This window comes from Capra hircus, chromosome 3 (genome assembly GCF_001704415.2).
Source record: "Capra hircus breed San Clemente chromosome 3, ASM170441v1, whole genome shotgun sequence".
NCBI lineage: Eukaryota > Metazoa > Chordata > Mammalia > Artiodactyla > Bovidae > Capra > Capra hircus.
Window position 1 is genome coordinate 50,234,731 of NC_030810.1, and position 19,903 is coordinate 50,254,633.

The following is a 19,903-nucleotide window of genomic DNA, read 5'->3' on the forward strand; positions in this document are numbered from 1 at the left end:
GCCATCTTTCTCTTCACACTTCTCTTGCCCTTTGCCTTTCTAAATCCTCACATTATCAGTTAAATGGGATTTAGAGTGAGCAGAGGCAAACTGAAAGGCCAGCACGATATTATTTTTCAAAGTATGTGTTTTAAAGGAAAACTCCTACAATTGTGTTTAGGAATGCACTGCACATACAAATCAATTTAGGAAAAACTGACATTTTTATTACACTGATTCATTCAATGTCATAAAAATGATATAGTCTTATATTTATTTCCATCTTGTTCTATCAGTAATGTTTGGTAGGTTTCTTTTTAGAGGTAATTCACATCTTGCCTTTCATGTATCCTTAGTACATGTTTAATGACAGCTATGGAAGTATACTGCTCAGATCTCCTTGAAGAAGACCCACTACGAGGAGCACAGCTGACAGCCCCAGCTCTTGCCTTTTTTTTTAGATCCATCACTACACTTTTGCCAAGGCTATTCCCCAGTCATTGACTGAGGAATTGTAATAGAACTGGCCCATTTCTACCTGATGGAGGATTCCTAAAACGGTCAAGCTTTGCTCAGGGATCCCCCACTGGTCTGGCCTAGATTTTTTCAGAGTTGTGATGCTGAATTCTTTCTGCCCAATTCATTTTCTCTCTCCCTTCACAGATTAGCATAAAAGCATGAATATGTTTCCCTGCCTATTCCCACTTCCTCCTCTTTTGTTTGTCAAAGTTATTACTCCCAATAAATTTCTTGTACACTTAATCTAGTTTATGTGTCTGCCTCTTAAAGATCAATCCAACAAGTAGTGGGGTTTTTATACTATTATAAATGGTAGATTTTAATTTCAAGTTGGTGATTGGTACTACATATCTAAATAATATTGATTTTTGTATTTTTATTAGCTTTCACATTCAAATCATAACAGCTATAAGAAATTATAATTTTGTTTTTTTCCTATCTTATCTTTTATCTTTTTATTTTCCTTACTTTGTTTCACTAGCAATAGTTCCAGAACAGTTCCACTTAGTTCCAGAGCAATACTAAACAAAAGTGCTGACAGCTGACGCCCTTGTCGTTTTTCGCTAATCTCAGGGAAATAATTTCAAGATGTTGCTAAGTATTAATAAATGTGTTAAAATACATATAATTAGATTAAGAAAGTTTCCTTTTAATCCTAGATTGCTAAAAGTGTTCTTCTCTTTTTAACCTTTTATAAGTGCTGAATTTTATGTTTTTTGTGTAGACATTAAGATGATTGTATTCAGGCAGTCCTCATTTTACACAGAACTACATTAATTAATCCCTGTGCCTACCAGAACTACACTGTCATTTTGCACAGTTCTACTGCATATTATTTTTTCTATTACTGAGTAACAAATTGCACAAACTGAGCAATCTGTGTTCTTTCTTATCTGGAAGCTTAGAGGAAAACATCTGCTTCTAAGCTCATTCACGTAGTTGGTAGAATCCAGTTCCTTGTGTAGGACTAATGTCCCCATTTTCTTGCTGATTGTTGGTGGAGGGTTACTCCTAGCTCATAAAGTCACTCTCAGGTCATTTGAATGTGGTCCACTCTACCTTTAACACAGCAACAGTATATCAAATCCTACTTGCGTTTCAACTTTCTCTGATATCCTGTTCTGCTATCAGTCAGAAAACACTCTTGTTTTTAAAGAGGCCATTTGATTAGGTTAAACTAACTCAGAAAATCTATCTTAAGGTCAGCTTATTAGTAGAGAACTTTGTGACATCTGCAAAATACCATCCGCCTTGCAATATAACATGATCATGGGAGTAACACCAGGGAACAAAGATCATGTGGGCCATCTTGGAATTCTGCCTATCACAAATTAGATGAGATCAAATCTCAGTTACTTTAGAAGCTTGAAAAATGAGAGTACAAAGTATGCACAAATTTTAGTTAATGTGATAACAAAGTGAGAAACACGGAGGTGTTTTTCCCTCACTCATATTGTATTAATGTGATTGGTTTCCTAATGTTAAACTAACTTTTTATTCCTGGAATAAACCTATGTTGGTTATAGGATGTTAACCACTTTGCATAGCTCTGTATCTAATTTTCTAATATTTTACTTACAATTTTTACATGGGCATACATAAGACAGCCTGAAGTTTCCTTTCTTATAACGTTCTTGTCAGGTTTTGCTTTTAAAGTTATGCTGATCTCTCAAAACCTGAAAAGTATTCTCTCCCACTCTTTGGAAATTTTGGTTTAAGATGGTGTTAAACATTCCTTAAATGTCCAGGATAATTCATCAGTAACCTACAATTGAAGTACCTTCATGGGAAGGATTTTAATAATGGATTCAGTTCTTTCAATGTATGAATGACTATTCAGCATTGTGATTTCTTCTGTCAGACTGAAAATTGTGTTCCTTCAAAGAATCTGTCCATTTCACACACATTATCAAATTATTTGGCATAAATTTATTCACTGTATTCCCTTTAATTTCTGTGGATCTGCAGCAATGTTGTTTTTTCATCCCTTATCATGGTAAAATTTTCCTTCTGTCTCTTTGTTAGAGCGGTCATGCTGGAGCTTTATCAATGTATTACTCTGAAAATAACCAACTCATGGCTTTATTGATATTCCTGCAAATTTTCTCATGTTCTTTGTATTCTTGTTTTATATTTCATCAGTTTTTGATACTATTTTTATTATCCCTTCTCTTTTACTCTCTTTGGGTATAAACTCCAGTACTTTGGCCACCTCATACGAAGAGTTGACTGATTGGAAAAGACTCTGATGCTGGGAGGGATTGGGGGCAGGAGGAGAAGGAGACGACAGAGGATGAGATGGCTGGATGGCATCACTGACTCTATGGACGTGAGTCTGAGTGAACTCCGGGTGTTGGTGATAGACAGGAAGGCCTAGCGTGCTGCGATTCGTGGGGTCACAAAGAGTCGGACATGACTGAGTGACTGAACTGAACTGAGTACATCATGAGAAATGCTGGGCTGGAAGAAGCACAAGCTGGAATCAAGATTGCTAGGAGCAATATCAATAACCTCAGATATGCAGATGATACCACCCTTATGGCAGAAAGTGAAGGGGAACTAAAAAGCCTCTTGATGAAAGTGAAAGAGGAGAGTGAAAAAGTTGGCTTAAATCTCAACATTCAGAAAACGAAGATCATGGCATCTGGTCCCATCACTTCATGGCAAATAGATGGGGAAGCAGTGGAAACCATGTCAGACTTTATTTTGGGGGGCTCCAAAATCACTGCAGATGGTGATTGCAGCCATGAAATTAAAAGACGCTTACTCCTTGGAAGGAAAGTTATGACCAACCTCGACAGCATATTCAAAAGCAGAGACATTACTTTGTCAACAAAGGTCCGTCTAATCAAGGCTATGGTTTTTCCAGTGGTTATGTATGGATGTGAGAGTTGGACTGTGAAGAAATCTGAGTGCCAAAGAATTGATGCTTTTGAACTGTGGTGTTGGAGAAGACTCTTGAGAGTCTGATTGGACTTCAAGGAGATCCAGCCAGTCCATCCTAAAGGAGATCAGTCCTGGGTGTTCATTGGAAGGACTGATATAAAGCTGAAATTCCAATATTTTGGCCGTCCCTCGTCTGGCACTCATTGGGAAAGACTTTGATGCTGGGAGGGATTGGGGGCAGGAGGAGAAGAGGACAACAGAGGATGAGATGGCTGATAGCATCACTGACTCGATGGACGTGAGTCTGAGTTAACTCCGGGAGTTGGTGATGGACAGGGAGGGCTGGCGGGCTGCGATTCATGGGGTCGCAAAGAGTGGGAAACAACTGAGCGACTGAACTGAACTGAACTGAACATATCTGTAGGTATAAGATATAAATAATTATACAGACAACTTCAATACAGTATTCCAAATGTTGATAATGCAGGTATGTGATGTACATTGTAGAGGCCAATATCCCAATACTTTGCCCTAAGCAAATTAGGAGCAACTGGAGGATTTTAAGATTTGATTTATAATTTTAAAAGATTACTCTGTGAATGCTGTAGTAAATGTAAATGGAAGGGAGCAAGAAATTCAAGGAAAGATTGTTTCCCATGCAAACAAATAGCACAGAGTATATGAGATAGAACAACAATAATAATGATATATAAAAAATCAGCTATTAAGAATGGAATATTCACATTTGCCTGATACTATGTAGGTTATATTCATGACCTCAATTCTCACAAGCAAGTAGAAAATTAAGTACTGCTATTAGCCCCTGCTCTCTACCATTTATTAGTAATTTATCAGGAAAATCAGGCCCACAGTAGGTAAGTAACACACCTAATGGAACAGCATTTTAAAAAGAAAAAGAATTAAAATCAGTCTGTCTTGAAGCACTGTGATATATTTTTACTACTGACATTTCTCCCCACAAAGCTCATTCAGACCCTTTTCTTGCCTGCTGAATTTTCAGATTGTTTCCATGTACAAGGTTATTATCTCATGGTACATGAATATCAAAGGAAACCTTGATTCTAAGAGAGAAAAACTCAATCCCAGGGGCATAAATTAAAGACAAATCCATTTAATTAAATGTTTATTTCACATAAAATACATACAATTTAACTAAAACATGAGATAGAAAAAATATTTTAAATAAATATGTGTTAGCAACTGCCTGATTCTTTTCACATCTTTTACTCCAAACCACTTTACTTTTTTTCATTCATAAGCCCAGTCTCTCCCACAGTTTAGCCTTTGTTAGAGAAGTATATGGAATCTCATCTTCAGAAGTTGCAGGCACTGTATTATGTTCAGTTTTGTCTTCCATACTGATCTCTATCAGGGCTATTGCCATCTATGATGTAGTACATGCAGGCTAACACAAGACAACACTGTCTCTGCCTTACCACAGAATGTTGAATATCATTTCAGTGATACTTCCTAATCTTTCTTTCTCAAGGAATGTCTGTTTCCCAACTCCAGATCTATTTAATCCTACCTGTATTTCAGGGCCATGTTCTGTTTCTATTTTATGAACTCTACCATTTAGCATCTGAAAATAAGCTTTAGGAGAAAGCTCATTTCTTTTCTCATGTGTTTAGTGTTTTGCATGACTAACACAAATACACTGATGACACAGTATACTATCTTCCCTCTCCAGATACAATGTTGAGTCTTACAGGGAAAAATTTCCTGTATTTGTAAAATGTCTGCTACTGAAAAGGGATGCATGGAACAAAGAGAGAGGGAAAAGTATTAATCAAGGGATAATGTAGATTAAGGTGGTAGCAGATGTTTTGGCAAAACTATCTTCATATCCAAACAAAAAACAAAATCCTCATATATTCATGGCTTGTACTTTTTTCTTATATTGTACATGGCTTATATTTCTATTATGTCCCATTACATAGAGAAATTTAATTTACATTTTCTACTAATGCTTTTAAGTTTAATTTATAACACTGTCAGAATTACTCAAGATTAATAAAAACTTTATTGATTAGTTATTTATATGGCCATTTTAAAAGAAAAAAGGTAATCAACTGATTATACTAAATATTATAGTATTATAGAGTCTGTGATGTTTTTCTCAAAATTAAATAGTCTATACATTACCAGGTTGATAGGGAATACAAAAATGCATATTATTACAGAAATGACTTTTGTCAATTATCTTTTAATATTGAAATAGTGAATAAAATAAAACATACCTCACTTTTTTCCTAACTAAGAAACCACGTGTCCATCTTTGAATAATCAAAACTGGTGAGTTATGAGCCAGAATTTCATTAACTTTTGAAATAATGTGTTTGATATTATCAATTTCATCTTCATAGGTTGATCCCTGTATAAAGAAAATTACTTAATAATCATATTTCATGAAAGTATTTCCAGAAGATATTTTAACTTGCTAGTCTGATGGTATAAACTATTTATTAAAACATTCACAGCTGTCTTATACACATAATACTTAAGTAACATATACATTTTCAAATCTATTTTTATTAAATCATAAGGTCAAGAATTAGTAGCACAAAATAATTTCAAATCTTTACATAAAATTCAAGATCAATGAGGATAACTTTTTCCATTCTAGATTCTTCTATCTGCTATCACAGGTATAAAATTTTGTCCATAATCATGTTGATCTCTGAAAGGTAGGGGCATGAATAGATATCCAAAGACCCTTAAAAGTATTCTGTGAATCATCATAGATGAAACTTATATATGTTGGATTTATAACAACTTGCAGCAGTTCAAAATTTTGTTGCATCTTAACTAGATATTTTACAGGAAGACAGTACATTCCCTGGGGTAAAGACTTCTATATTATCTTTAAAGAAATTATCTCTAAGATATTTGGTCCTGTATATTTTTAGATTTTTGGAACCACAGACTCCTATATTCTCATAAATATACAATAATGAAATATAACTATGAAAAATTTTGAAATATTGTGAGAATTACCAGAACATAACACAGAGACATGAAGTGAGTAAATGCTGGCCACCCCCTAAAAATGGCACTTATTACTTTTTCCACGCAGGGTTGTCACCAATTTCAATTTGTGATCAAAAAGCACAATAAAATGAGATATGCCTATAAACTCAACTTGCCCAAATATGAATCCTCCTCCCTAACTTGCTTTCTCACATGCTCTTAGTGAATGGTGGTACTGCCCATACAAACCTAATCCAGAAACCCTGAACCATCCCAGGCTCTCTTTTTCTGTTCTATTGTCAGATCATGCCACTTTCCCTCACCTTACTTTGTTCTTCAGTTGCTCAGTCATGTCAGACTCTTTGTGACCCTATGGACTGCAGCACACCAGGCCTCCCTGTCCTTCACTATCTCCCAGAGTTTGCTCAAACTCATGTCCATTACGTCAATGATGCCATCCAACCACCTCATCTTCTGTCACCCCTTTCTCCTCCTGCTCTCAATCTTTCCTAGCATCAGGGTCTTTCCGTTCTACTTAGCCACACCATTTCTTTCTAGCCTTAATCCCTCCTCTAAAAGTTCATTTCTTTTTAGCCTTTAAGGCAAAATATCACCTTTAAGATGCTACAGACCTTAACAGAAGCATTCTCCTTATTGCAATAATACTCATTTGCCTATTGCAATAGCCTTTATCCCTCCATTGAGATAATCCTTTTGAAAAAGTCTCTTAAGTCCTGATTTGCTATTTTATTTGATAAGCTTATGCTATAAAGTAATTATTGGTCTGTTCTTCCCACTGCAACATAAACTCATCAAGTGTAACACCTCTTTCTTTATACTGAATCTCTATGAGTAAGTAAACTATCTAGTTTGTAACTGGCATTCAAATATCAGTTGACTATTAAATCACTAAGTAAGAGACACTTGTACACCTTCATATTGGTCTCCAAGCTTGCTGTGGCAATGTCAGTCTGTTCTTATAACTTAACTCTTACTTGGCTGTAGTAATATACTAATTTTTCCACCTTTTGGATTTTTATTTTTCAGTCTGTTTTCCTGTTTGCTCTTTTTCTATAACTATTTAAATAGAATATAATTTTAGGTTTGCTTCTTTTTTCACTTCTCTGTGCTAAGTTTCTTTGAATAAGCACCTTCTTTGCTATATGTTACTATTTCACATATGCTGATTATCCTATATATCTCCTAGCAAGAATTATCTCTGAGATAATTCTTGGAATTATCTAATTCCAATGGAACTTCTAGTTCCATTTGTCTACTTACATGTCAAAAACTGAAATAATTCTTCCCATTTGAAAACACCCACCATCTATACTTCACACCACATTACAGATGGAGTCATTAAAATTATTTTCTACCTTATCAACCAAATAAACTCACACTCTTCTTTCTCTCTCCTTTCCATCTACTAAATCACTTAATTCTATCAAAAACATCTCTCTTCAATCTGTTCCCTATAATCTATATGTACTACCAATTTATTAAATCAGCTCTTATAAACTAGGGTCCGACCTATAGACTTTCTGCTAATTTCCCTATGTTCAATTTCCCTCCACTCCAAAATTACAGAATATAAGACTTTTTTTCTAAAATGAAAATCAGGTCATCTAAAATCCTTAAATATTTCCCCCAAATCTTATAACATACTGTGCTATATTCTTAGTATTACACATAACTCCCTTTGCTCTATTAATCCTATTTTTGATTCCAGCATCTTTTGTCATGCTCAAGCATGTCTTCTAAACCCCAAGAACACTAAATCACTTGTCACTTAACTGCGTTTAGCGTCACCTCTGTGCCTTTGCCATGCTTTTTACTCTATCTCAACATTCCACAATTGCCAACATCTCTACCTACTTTACTTCTTATTTTCAAAAAAACTCATCTGAAGTATAAATATTTTTGATTTTGCTGTTTTTCCACGACAATAGGTATGAAGTGTAAAAATTTAAAGAAAACATATGTAGATCTTTCACAGATTTTGTCCCATATTCATATCTATATTTTTTTCTCATTATTTCTTGGATTACTGCTGCTGTTGTTCAGTTGCTAAATCATGTACAACTCTGCAACTCCATGGACTGCAGCATGTTAGGCTCCCCAGTACTCCATTATCTCCTGGAGTTTGTTCAAATTCATGTTTATTGAGCCTGTGATGATATCTAACAGTTTTATCTTCTGCCACCCCCTTCTTTTCTTCCTTCAATCTTTCCTAGCATCAGGGTCTTTTCTAATGAATCAGCTCTTCACATCAGGTAGCCAAAATTTTGGAACTTCAGCTCCAGCACCAATCCTTCCAATGAATATGGATTTTCTTTAGGATTGAATGATTTGATCTTCTTGAAGTTCAAGGGACTCTCAAGAGTCTTCTCCAGCACCACATATCAATATTCTTTGCCACTCAGCCTAAATTTACAGTCCAAATCCCACATCCATACGCGACTACAGGAAAAACCATAGATTTGATTATATGGATCTTTGTCAGCAAAGGGATGTCTCTGTTTCTTTAATAACACTGTCTAGGTTTGTTATATCTCTCCTTCCAAGGAGCAAGCATGTTTTAAATTCATGGCTACAGTCACCATTTGCAGTGATTTTGGAGCCCAAGAAAATAAAATCTTTCACTGCTTCCACTTTTTTCCCCATCTATTTGCCATGAAGTGATGGGACCGGATGCCATAATCTTAGTTTTTTGAGTGTTGAGTCTCAAGCCAGTTTTTTCACTCTTCTTTCACATTCATCACCAGGTCCTTTAGTTCCTCTGCACTTTCTGCCATCAGAGTGCTTGTCATCTGTATATCTAAAGTTGTTAGTATTTCTCCTGGTGATCTTCACTCCAGCTTGTGATTTATCCAGCTTGGCAATTCACATGATGCATTCTGCATACAAGTTAAATAAGCAGAGTGACAATATACAGCCTTGTGGCACTCCTTTCCCAATTTTGAACCAGTCAGTTGTTCCATGTCCAGTTCTAACTGATGCTTGTTGACCCACATACAGGTTTCTCATGAGTTAGGTAAGGTGGTCTGGTATTCCCATCTCTTTGATTAGTGCTTCTCCTTAATTTTCCTTATTTTCTCTACTCTAATTCCTATTCATGTGTAGTAGGTATTCTAGAGCTCACCTCGATGTTTTACATTTTTTTCTCATCATTTTCAGTTATTTTTTCTCAATTTGGTGAAGCCATGCTGTCAAAGGTTAGCTTTCTCATACTGAGGTTTTTTAATAGCTTTTCAACTACTTCAGTTATGTGGCTGAGCCTAAGCTCCTTTCTGAAACTCCTGTCTGCCCTAACACAGACAGTCCCTCCACAAACTATAACAGTTTGCTATTATAACCCTGCCTGTATGAGGGCCTCTCCATGATATGTATTCTCTGATTTCTAGCAAGAGATTCCATCTGTTAGTCTACTATCAACTATGACAAATAGGGAGATTTGCAGAATCTCTTCTAATTCCTGTCATTTTGTTTTACATGTCAGGAAGAATAGCTCAAAGTCAGGCTGACCCATCCCCTACCTTTAATTTAATCATATCTTCATTATATCAAAAATTCTTCATTATGTATAAAAGTACCTCTGTGATACAATCTATTACTTAATTCCTATCCTTTACTGGTTTCTAGTAAAGATGTGATTTCCTCCAGTCTTCATTGAGTTTTTTGTTCATTGCATTTGAGCTCATGGTATGTGTGTATGTGCATGTGTGTTTAGAGTAATAAAGTATGCCGCCTCAAACATGCTCCGTATACTGATTATTGAGTCAGAGGCATTTGAAAAACAGCAAATGCAGGGAGAGGCACTCTCTGAACTTCCTTTATCTTTCTAAAGACAGATTCCCCCAAAGGCATTCAATTGTCATATTTTATCAACCAGGAAAGGAGTCTTATCACAAGAAAGGTGATCAGGTGATTAGAAGGGGAGAAAATTAGAAGACATTACAACCAAATGAATTTTGTCACAAATTCCCATCTATTCTTCTAGAGATCCATTTGTCTTTCTTAAAAATAATTTACTGTCTCATAAGAGGCCTATACCCTCCCTCCCTTTCCCCCTATTTAGATGGTATTAAGAATGAATTCCCATCTCTAGGAGATACTCAGTTCTCCCTTAGCATCTTCTCAGTACTCATGAGATATAAATGTTAATAAGCTTCTGTTTGTTTTTCTCTTGTTAACCAGTCTTATATTACAGGGTCTCAGCCAAGAGCTCAGAAGGGTAGAGGGAAAATTGTTTTTCATCCTCTAGTTTGAAAGTGAGGAATAGTAATACAGGAAAGAATTTAGATGGCTAGGTTTAAGTGGTCCTGGTCAGACTCGACAGTTCTCACCAGCAGAGAACCATCAAGCTCACACTGCAGTTTACAGCAGAGTCTTGCTTCCCTCCAAGGTATGGATAATCCCTCTCTTTTAAGCAATAAAGAAAATCATCAGCTGTGGGTAGCATAGGAGTCTTTGCCAAAAAACAAGTAACCTCTAGAAAATAGTCAAGATTTATGATGTCCTAAAACAATTATGCTGTAAAATGCCAATAAAGATGATCACCTACTGTACACTAGAGGGAATTTTACTCAATGCTCTGTGGTGATCTAAATGGGAAGAAAATCCAAGGAAGAGGGTACATATGTATATGTGTGGTTGATTCACTTTGAGGTACAGCAGAAACTACCACAACATTATAAAGCAACTACACTCCAAATTAAAAAAAAAAAAAAAGACATCACTGCAAACTTGTACAAATGCCATAAACCATTTGATAGCTGAGGACAAATGGATGTATTTTCTAAGGGAAACTAATGCATATTTCCTATACTACATGAGTGATGACTCTAAAGAAAAACTGCCTACGTTTAAATTCCATTCCTACCACTTGCTAACTATGCAATCTAGGGTAAGTAACCCATCTGTCCCCTATTAATCATCTGTAAAATAGAGAAAACGTCATTTGGGTTTTGTGAGAAAATATTTGTAAAGCACATAGAACAGTGCTAAAACATTTAAAGCAACCAAATAAGGTCATCTGTCAACAGCTTAAGGACTTCTGTATACCTTATTCTCTTTGATATTTAACAAATTAGTACAGGAATTTACTAAGCAATTTATTCAAACATAACAAAATTAAGAAATTAACTGTAAACTAATATTTTCAACCCAATAAAACGAATTAAAGAATTATAGTAAAAAGCTTGCCAAAGGACAACACACATTTACAGAAAATATTATCAAGAATCAAAAAAACAGATGATAAAATAATGAAATATCTGTACTCTCCCACTTGCCATTGTAATCTTGGAATGAAAAAATGGCTACTGCAAATCCTTGCATAAAGCATAACAAGGCATTTCCAAGAAAGGGAAGAATTTTGTAAACATGATTCGTATGGAAGATAGTGCTCTGTGTTCTAACACAAAGCGCAGCTTAAAAAACAAATTTTCAAACTACATTCTTCTCAGATTGTAAATATAATTACACAAAGATTCCCAATTAATCTGATATTCTAAATACACCTGTACTTATATTTTCTTCCTTTTCCCCATTTTTATTTCTTTCATATGTATCTATTCCCTATACTCTTTTAAAATTCTATTTGTAATTTATTCCATCAGAATTTACTGATTTGACACATCCGTCTCAGCATAACTGAAATATGTAAATTATGCTACTCCCAGAAGTATGTATTTCACATAGAATAAAAACATGCAGTATTCATGTTTTTATTCTATCTGTAATATATTCACTTTAACACTCACATGAAATGGTGAGTATCTCTGAAACTCCCCATAAAGGCTAGAAAGATTTTATATTATTTTAAATCAACATTTCTTAGGATCACTGGTAAACACTTTGGGAACAAACTTTAGACAATTCACCAATTAAAAATTTTCACCTGAATTAAATAACATTAAATAACCAAAAAAAATTAGAAGAATAATAAAACACTAAAATTTTTAGGACAGATGAAAGTACAAGAACAAAAAACTTTACACAAATTTCCACCACTTGAAGTATCTATTATCATTTTCCCCCCTTCCTGAACCCCCATCTAACCTCCCTCCCCATCCTCTGGGTCATCCCAGTCCACCAGCCCCAAGCACCCTATCCCATGCATTGAATCTGGACTGGTGATCCATTTCACATATGATAATATACATTTCAATGCCATTCTCCCAAACAATCCCACCCTCCCCTTCTCCCACAGAGTCCAAAAGACTGTTCTATACATTTGTGGCTCTTTTGCTGTCTCGCATATAGGGTTAAATTTACTATCTATCTAAGTTCCATATATATATATATGACAACCTAGACAGCATATTGAAAAGCAGAGATATTACTTTGCCAACAAAGGTCCGTCCAGTCAAGGCTATGGTTTTTCCTGTGGTCATGTATGGATGTGAGAGTTGGACTGTGAAGAAAGCTGAGTGCCGAAGAATTGATGCTTTTGAACTGTGGTGTTGGAGAAGACTCTTGAGAGTCCCTTGGACTGCAAGGAGATCCAACCAGTCCATTCTGAAGGAGATCAACCCTGGGATCTCTTTGGAGGGATTGATGCTGAAGCTGAAACTCCAGTACTTTGGCCACCTCATGCAAAGAGTTGACTCACTGGAAAAGAGTCTGATGCTGGGAGGGATTAGGGGTAGGAGGAGAAGGGGACGACAGAGGATGAGATGGCTGGATGGCATCACTGACGCGATGGATGTGAGTCTGAGTGAACTCCGGGAGTTGGTGATGGACAGGGAGGGCTGGCGGGCTGCGATTCATGGGGTCGCAAACAGTCGGACACGACTGAGTGACTGAACTGAACTGAACTAGTATACTGTACTGATGTTTTTCTTTCTGGGTTACTTCACTCTGTATAATAAACTCCAGTTTCATCCACCTCACTAGAACTGATTCAAACATACTCTTTGTAATGGCTGAGTAATACTCCATTGTGTATATATACCACGGCTTTCTTATCCATTCATCTGCTGATGGACATCTAGGTTGCTTCCATGACCTGGCTATTATAAACAGTGCTGTGATGAACACTGGGGTATGTGTCTCTTTCAATTCTGGTTTCCTCAGTGTGTATGCCCAGCAGTAGGATTCCTGGGTCATGTGGCAGTTCTATTTCTAGTTTTTTAAGGAACCTCCACACTGTTCTCCACAGTGGCTGTCCTAGTTTGCATTCCCACCAACAGTGTAAGAGGGTTCCCTTTTCTCCACACCCTCTCCAGCATTTATTGCTTGTAGACTTTTGGATGGCAGCCATTCTGACTGGAGGGAAATGGTACCTCGTTGTGGTTTTGATTTGCATTTCTCTGATAATGAGTGATGTTGAGCATTTTTTCATGTGTTTGTTAGCCAACTGTATGTCTTCTTTGGAGAAATGTCTGTTTAGTTCTTTGGCCTATTTTTTGATTGGGTCATTTATTTTTCTGGAATTGAGCTGCAGGAGTTGCTTGTATATTTTTGAGATTAATTGTCAGTTGCTTCATTTGCTATTATTTTCTCCCATTCTGAAGGCTGTCTTTTCACCTTGCTTATAGTTTCCTTTGTTGTTCAAAAACTTTTAAGTTTAATTAGGCCCCATATTTTTATTTTTGCTTTTATTTCCATTACTCTGGGAGGTGGGTCATAGAGGATTCTGCTGCGATTTATGTTGGGAGAGTGTTTTGCCTGTTTTCCTCTAGGAGTTTTATAGTTTCTGGTCTTACATTTAGATGTTTAATCCATTTTGAATTTATTTTATGTATGGTGTTAGAAATGGTTCTAGTTTCATTCTTTTACAAGTAGTTGACCAGTTTTCCTAGCACCACTTGTTAAAGAGATTGTCTTTTCTCCATTGTATATTCTTGCCTCCTTTGTCAAAGATAAGGTGTGCACAGGTGCTTGGATTTACCTCTGGTCTTTCTATTTTGTTCTGTTGATCTATATTTCTGTCTTTGTGCCAGTACCATACTGTCTTGATGACTGTAGCTTTGTAGTATAGCCTGAAGTCAGGCAGGTTGATTATTTCAGTTCCAGTCTTCTTTCTCAAGATTGCTTTGGCTATTTGAGGTTTTTTGAATTTTCATACAAATTTGAAATTATTTGTTCTAGCTCTGTGAAAAATACCATTGGTAGCTTGATAGGGATTTCATTAAATCTATATATTGCATTGGATAGTATACTCACTTTCACTGTATTAATTCTTCCGATCCATGAACATGATATATTTCTCCATCTATTTGTGTCCTCTTTGATTTCTTTCACCAGTGTTTTATAGTTTTCTATATATAGGTCTTTTGTTTCTTTAGGTAGATATATTCCTAAGTTATTTATTCTTTTCATTGCAATGGTGACTGGAACTGTTTCCTTAATTTCTCTATTTTCTCATTATTAGTATATAGGAATGCAAGGTATTTCTCTGTGTTGATTTCATATCCTGCAACTTTCCTATATTCATTGATTAACTCTAGTAATTTTCTGGTGGAGTCTTTTGGGTTTTATGTAGAGGATCATATCATCTGCAAACAGTGAGAGTTTTACTTCTTTGCCAATCTGGATTCCTTTTCTTTCTTTTTCTGCTCTGATTGCTGTGGCCAAAACTTCCAAAACTACGTTGAATAGTAGTGGTGAGAGTGGGCACCCTTGTCCTGTTCCTGACTTTAGGGGAAATGCTTTCAATTTTTCACCATTGAGGATAATGTCTGCTGTGGGTTTGTAATATATAGCTTTTATTATGTTGACGTATGTTCCTTCTATTCCTGCTTTCTTTAGAGTTTTTATCATAAATGGATGATGAATTTTGTCAAAGGCTTTCTCTGCATATGATAATTGAGATAATCATATGGCTTTTATCTATCAATTTGTCAATGTGGTGTATTACATTGATTGATTTGCAGATTTTGAAGAATCCTTGCATCCCTGGGATAAAGCCCAATTGATCATGATGTATGATCTTTTTAATATGGTGTTAGATTCTGTTTGCTAGAATTTTGTCAAGGATTTTTGCATCTATGTTCATCAGTGATATTGGTCAGCAGTTTTCTTTTTTTATGGCATCTTTGTCAGGTTTTGGTATTAGGGTGATGGTGGCCTCATAGAATGTGTGTGGAAATTTCCCTTCCTCTGCAATTTTCTGGCAGAGTTTGAGTAGGATAGGTGTTAGCTCCTCTAAATTTTTGGTAGAATTCAGCTGTGAAGCCGTCTGGTCTTGGGCTTTTGTGTGCTGGAAGATTTCTGCTTACAGTTTCAATTTCCATGCTTGTGATGGGTCTGTTAAGATTTTCTATTTCTTCTTGGCTCAGGTTTGGAAAGTTATACTTTTCTAAGAATTTGTTCATTTCTTCCAAGTGTCCATTTTATTGGTGTATAGTTGCTGATAGTAGTCTCTTATGATCCTTTATATTTCTGTGTTTCCATCTCTCCATTTTCATTTCTAATTTTATTGATTTGATTTTTCTCCCTTCGTTTCTTGATGAGTCTGGTTAGTGGTTTGTCAATTTTACTTATCTTCTCAAAGAACCAGCTTTTAGCTTTGTTGATTTTTGCTAAGGTCTCTTTTGTTTCTTTGCATTTAGCTTACTCCTTGGAAGGAAAGTTATGACCAACTTAGCATATTAAAAAGCAGAGACAATACTTTGTCAACAAAGGTCTGTCTAATAAAGGCCATGGTTTTTCCAGTGGTCATGTATGGATGTGAGAGTTGGACTATAAAGAAAGCTGAGCGCCAAAGAATTGATGTTTTTGAACTGTGGTGTTGGAGAAGACTCTTGAGTCCCTTGGACTGCAAAGAGATCTAACCAGTCCCTCCTAAAGGAAATCAGTCCTGAATATTCATTGGAAGGACTGATGCTGAAGCTGAAACTCCAATACTTTGGCCACTGATGAGAAGAGCTGACTTATTTGAAAAGACTCCGATGCTGGGAAAGATTGAGGGCAGGAGGAGAAGGGGACGACAGAGGATGAGATGGTTGGATGGCATCACCGACTCAGTGAACATGGGTTTGGGTGAACTCTGGTAGTTGGTGATGGATGGGGGGCCTGGCGTGCTGTGGTTCATGGGGTCACAAAGAGTTGGATACGACTAAGCGAATGAACTGAACTGAACTGAATTTTTAAGATTTTTTTTACTTCTACTAACCCTGAGGTTCTTCATTTCTTTCTTTTCTAGTTGCTTTCGTTGTAGACTTACATTATTTAGCTGACTTTCTTCTCATTTCTTGAGGTAAGCCTGTAGTGCTATGAACCTTCCCCTTAGCACTGCTTACAGTGTCCCATAGGTTTTGGGTTGTTGTGTTTTCATTTTCATTTGTTTCTATGCATATTTTTATCTTTATTGATTTCTTCTGTGATTTGTTGGTTATTCAGTAGCATGTCATTCAGTCTCCATATGTTAGAATTTTTAATTGTTTTCCTCATGTAATTGATATCTAATCTTACTGCATTGTGGTCAGAAAAGATGCTTGGAATGATTTCATAGTTTTTTAAATTTACCAAGGCTAGATTATACCCAGGATGTGATCTATCCTGGAGAAGGTTCCGTGGGTGCTTGAGTAAAAGGTGAAATTCATTGTTTTGGGGTGAAATGTCTTATAGATATCAATAAGGTCTAACTGGTCTATTGTATCATTTAAAGTTTGTGTTTCCTTGTTAATTTTCTGTTTAGTTAATCTTTCCATAGTTGTGAGTGGCATATTAAAGTCTCCCACTATTATTGTGTTATTATTAATTTCCCCTTTCATACTTGTTAGCATTTGCCTTACATATTGTGGTGCTCCTCTGTTGGGTGCATATATATTTATAATCGTTATATCTTCTTCTTGGATTGATCCTTTGATCATTATGTAGTGTCCTTCTTTATCTCTTTTCACAGCCTTTATTTTAAAGTCTATTTTATCTCATATGAGTGTTGCTACTCCTGCTTTCTTTTGCTATTTGTGTGGAGTAATTTTTTCCAGCCCTTCACTTTCAGTATGTGTCCCTTGTTTTGAGGTGGGTCTCTTGTAAACAACATATATAGGGGTCTTATTTTTGTATCCATTCAGCCAGTCTTTGTCTTTTGGTTGGGGCATTAAACCCATTTACATTTAAGGTAATTATTGATAAGTATGATCCCGTTGCCATTTACTTTGTTGTTTTGGGTTTGAGTTTATACACCCTTTCTGTGTTTCCTGTCTAGAGAAGATATTTTAGCATTTGTTAGAGAGCTGGTTTGGTGGTGCTGAATTCTCTCAGCTTTTGCTTGTCTGTAAAACTGTTGATTTTTCCTTCATATCTGAATGAGATCCTTGCTGGGTAATCTGGGCTGTAGGTTTTTCTCTTTCATCACTTTAAGTATGTCCTGCCATTTCCTCCTGGCCTGAAGAGTTTCTATTGAAAGATCAGCTGTTATCCTTATGGGAATCCCATTGTGTGTTATTTGTTGTTTTTCCCTTGCTGCTTTTAATGTTTGTTCTTTGTGTTTGATCTTTGTTAATTTGATTACTATGTGTCTTGAGGTGTTTCGCTTTGGGTTTATCTTGTTTGGGACACTCTGGGTTTCTTGGACTTGGGTGACTATTTCCTTCTCCATTTTAGGGAAGTTTTCAACTATTATCTCCTCAAGGATTTTCTCATGGTCTTTCTGTCTCCTTCTTCTGGGACTCCTGTGATTTGAATTTTGGGGCATTTAACATTGTCCCAGAGGTCCCTGAGGTTGTCCTCATTTCTTTTAATTATTTTTGTTTCCTTCTCTGCTTCATTTATTTCTACCATTCTATCTTCTACCTCATTTATCCTATCTTCAGCCTCCATTATTCTACTGTTGGTTCCCTCCAGAGTGTCTTTGATCTCATTTATTGCATTATTCATTATATATTGACTTTTTTATTCCTTCTAGGTCCTTGTTAAACATTTCTTGCATCTTCTCAATCCTTGTCTCCAGGCTGTTTATCTGTAACTCCATTTTGTTTTCAAGATTTCAGATCATTTTCACTATCATTGTTCTGAATTATTTTTCAGGTAGATTCCCTATCTCTTCCTTTTTTGTTTGGTTTGGTGGGCATTTATCCTGTTCCTTTACCTGCTGAGTAATTCTCTGCCTTTTCATCTTGTTTAGATTGCTGTGTTTGGGGTGGCCTTTCCATATTCTGGCAGTTTTGCTTTCTCTTTATAGTGGAGGTTTCTCACTGTGGGTGAGGTTGGTCAGGTGGCTTGTCAAGGTTTCCTGGTTAAGGAAGCTTGTGTCGGTGCTCTGGTGGGTGGAGCTGGATATCTTCTCTCTGGAGTACAATGAAGTAAGTTTTGAGATGTCAGTCGGTTTGGTGTAACTTTGGGCAGCCTGTATATTGAAGCTCAGGGCTATGTTCCTGTGTTGCTGGAGAATTTGCATGGTATATCTTGCTCTGGAACTTGTTGGCTCTTGGGTGGTGCTTGGTTTCAGTATAGGTATGGAGGCTTTTGGATGAGCTCTTATTGATTAATGTTCCCTGGAGTCAAGAGTTCTCTGGTGTTCTCAGGTTTTGAACTTAAGCCTCCTGCCCCTGGATTTCAGTCTTATTCTTACAGTAGTCTCAAGACTTCTCCATCTCCTTTCGAAGACAATGGACTGTTTTTATGGGTGCCTGATGTCCCCTGCCAGCATTTAGAAGTTGTTTTGTGGAATTTGCTCATCATTCAAATGTTCTTTCAATCAATTTGTGGGGGAGAAAGTGGTCTCTCCGTCCTTTCCTCTGCCATCTTAGGACCAACCCTATTGTCATTGTAAAAATTTCACTTCCAAATGCTTTCCCTGACTCTGAGCTTATCTTTCCATTCACTTCATAGGGTCTTTTACAGAGTATTTTTAAAAATTGATGAAGTTCACTTCACCATTTTTTCTTTTAAAGATTGTGATTTTAGTATCAGATCTGTCTTTGCCTCAGCCTAGATCCTAAAGATTTCCTTCAATTTTATTTTTTCTGAAAGTTTTTTTGTTTTTTAGTTTTCAGTTTTACATTTAACTCCAAGAACCAATTTGAGTTAATTTTTTTGAGTTGTAAAACTTAAGGAAGTTCATTTCTTGTGTGTGTGTGTGTCTCTGTGTATGTATGTCCAACTGTTCCAAGTAAAATTTATTGCAAAAGCTATATTTTTTCCATCAAGTTCAATTGTTCATATTTTGTTAGATTTACATCTAAGTATTTCATTTTTGAGTGATTATAAATGACAATATGTATTTAATTTTGTTGACCATGTACTCACTGTTAGTACACAGAAATAGGATTGATTTTTGTTTACTTAGCACCCTGTAGCCCTGTTAAGCTCACTTTTTAGTTTTAAGAAATTTTTTGGTAGATTCTCTGGCATTTTCCACATAGGTGATCATTTCATCTGCAAATAGTTTATTTCTTCTTTTCTCATCGGTATTTTTTTTTTTAATTTCCTTTTCTCACTTTTTTGCACCACCTAGACTTACCAGCAACATGCTGACAAGAGGAATAAGAACAGCCATCTGTTTTGTTCCCAGTCTTAGGAAGAAAACATTCTTGAGTCTTCTGATATGGGAGATTATATTAATTCATTTTCA

The 19,903-nt window shown here is 36.1% G+C and overlaps 1 protein-coding gene across 1 annotated transcript in view; it reads right to left on the bottom strand.

Moving 5' to 3' along the window:
* Positions 1-19,903, bottom strand: part of LRRIQ3 (leucine rich repeats and IQ motif containing 3) — a 204,074-nt gene that overhangs the window by 148,739 nt on the left and 35,432 nt on the right. The window contains exon 4 of the mRNA XM_005678463.3: positions 5,646-5,779. Within this exon, the coding sequence (XP_005678520.2) occupies positions 5,646-5,779 (134 nt within the window). The remainder of the gene's footprint in view (positions 1-5,645; positions 5,780-19,903) is intronic.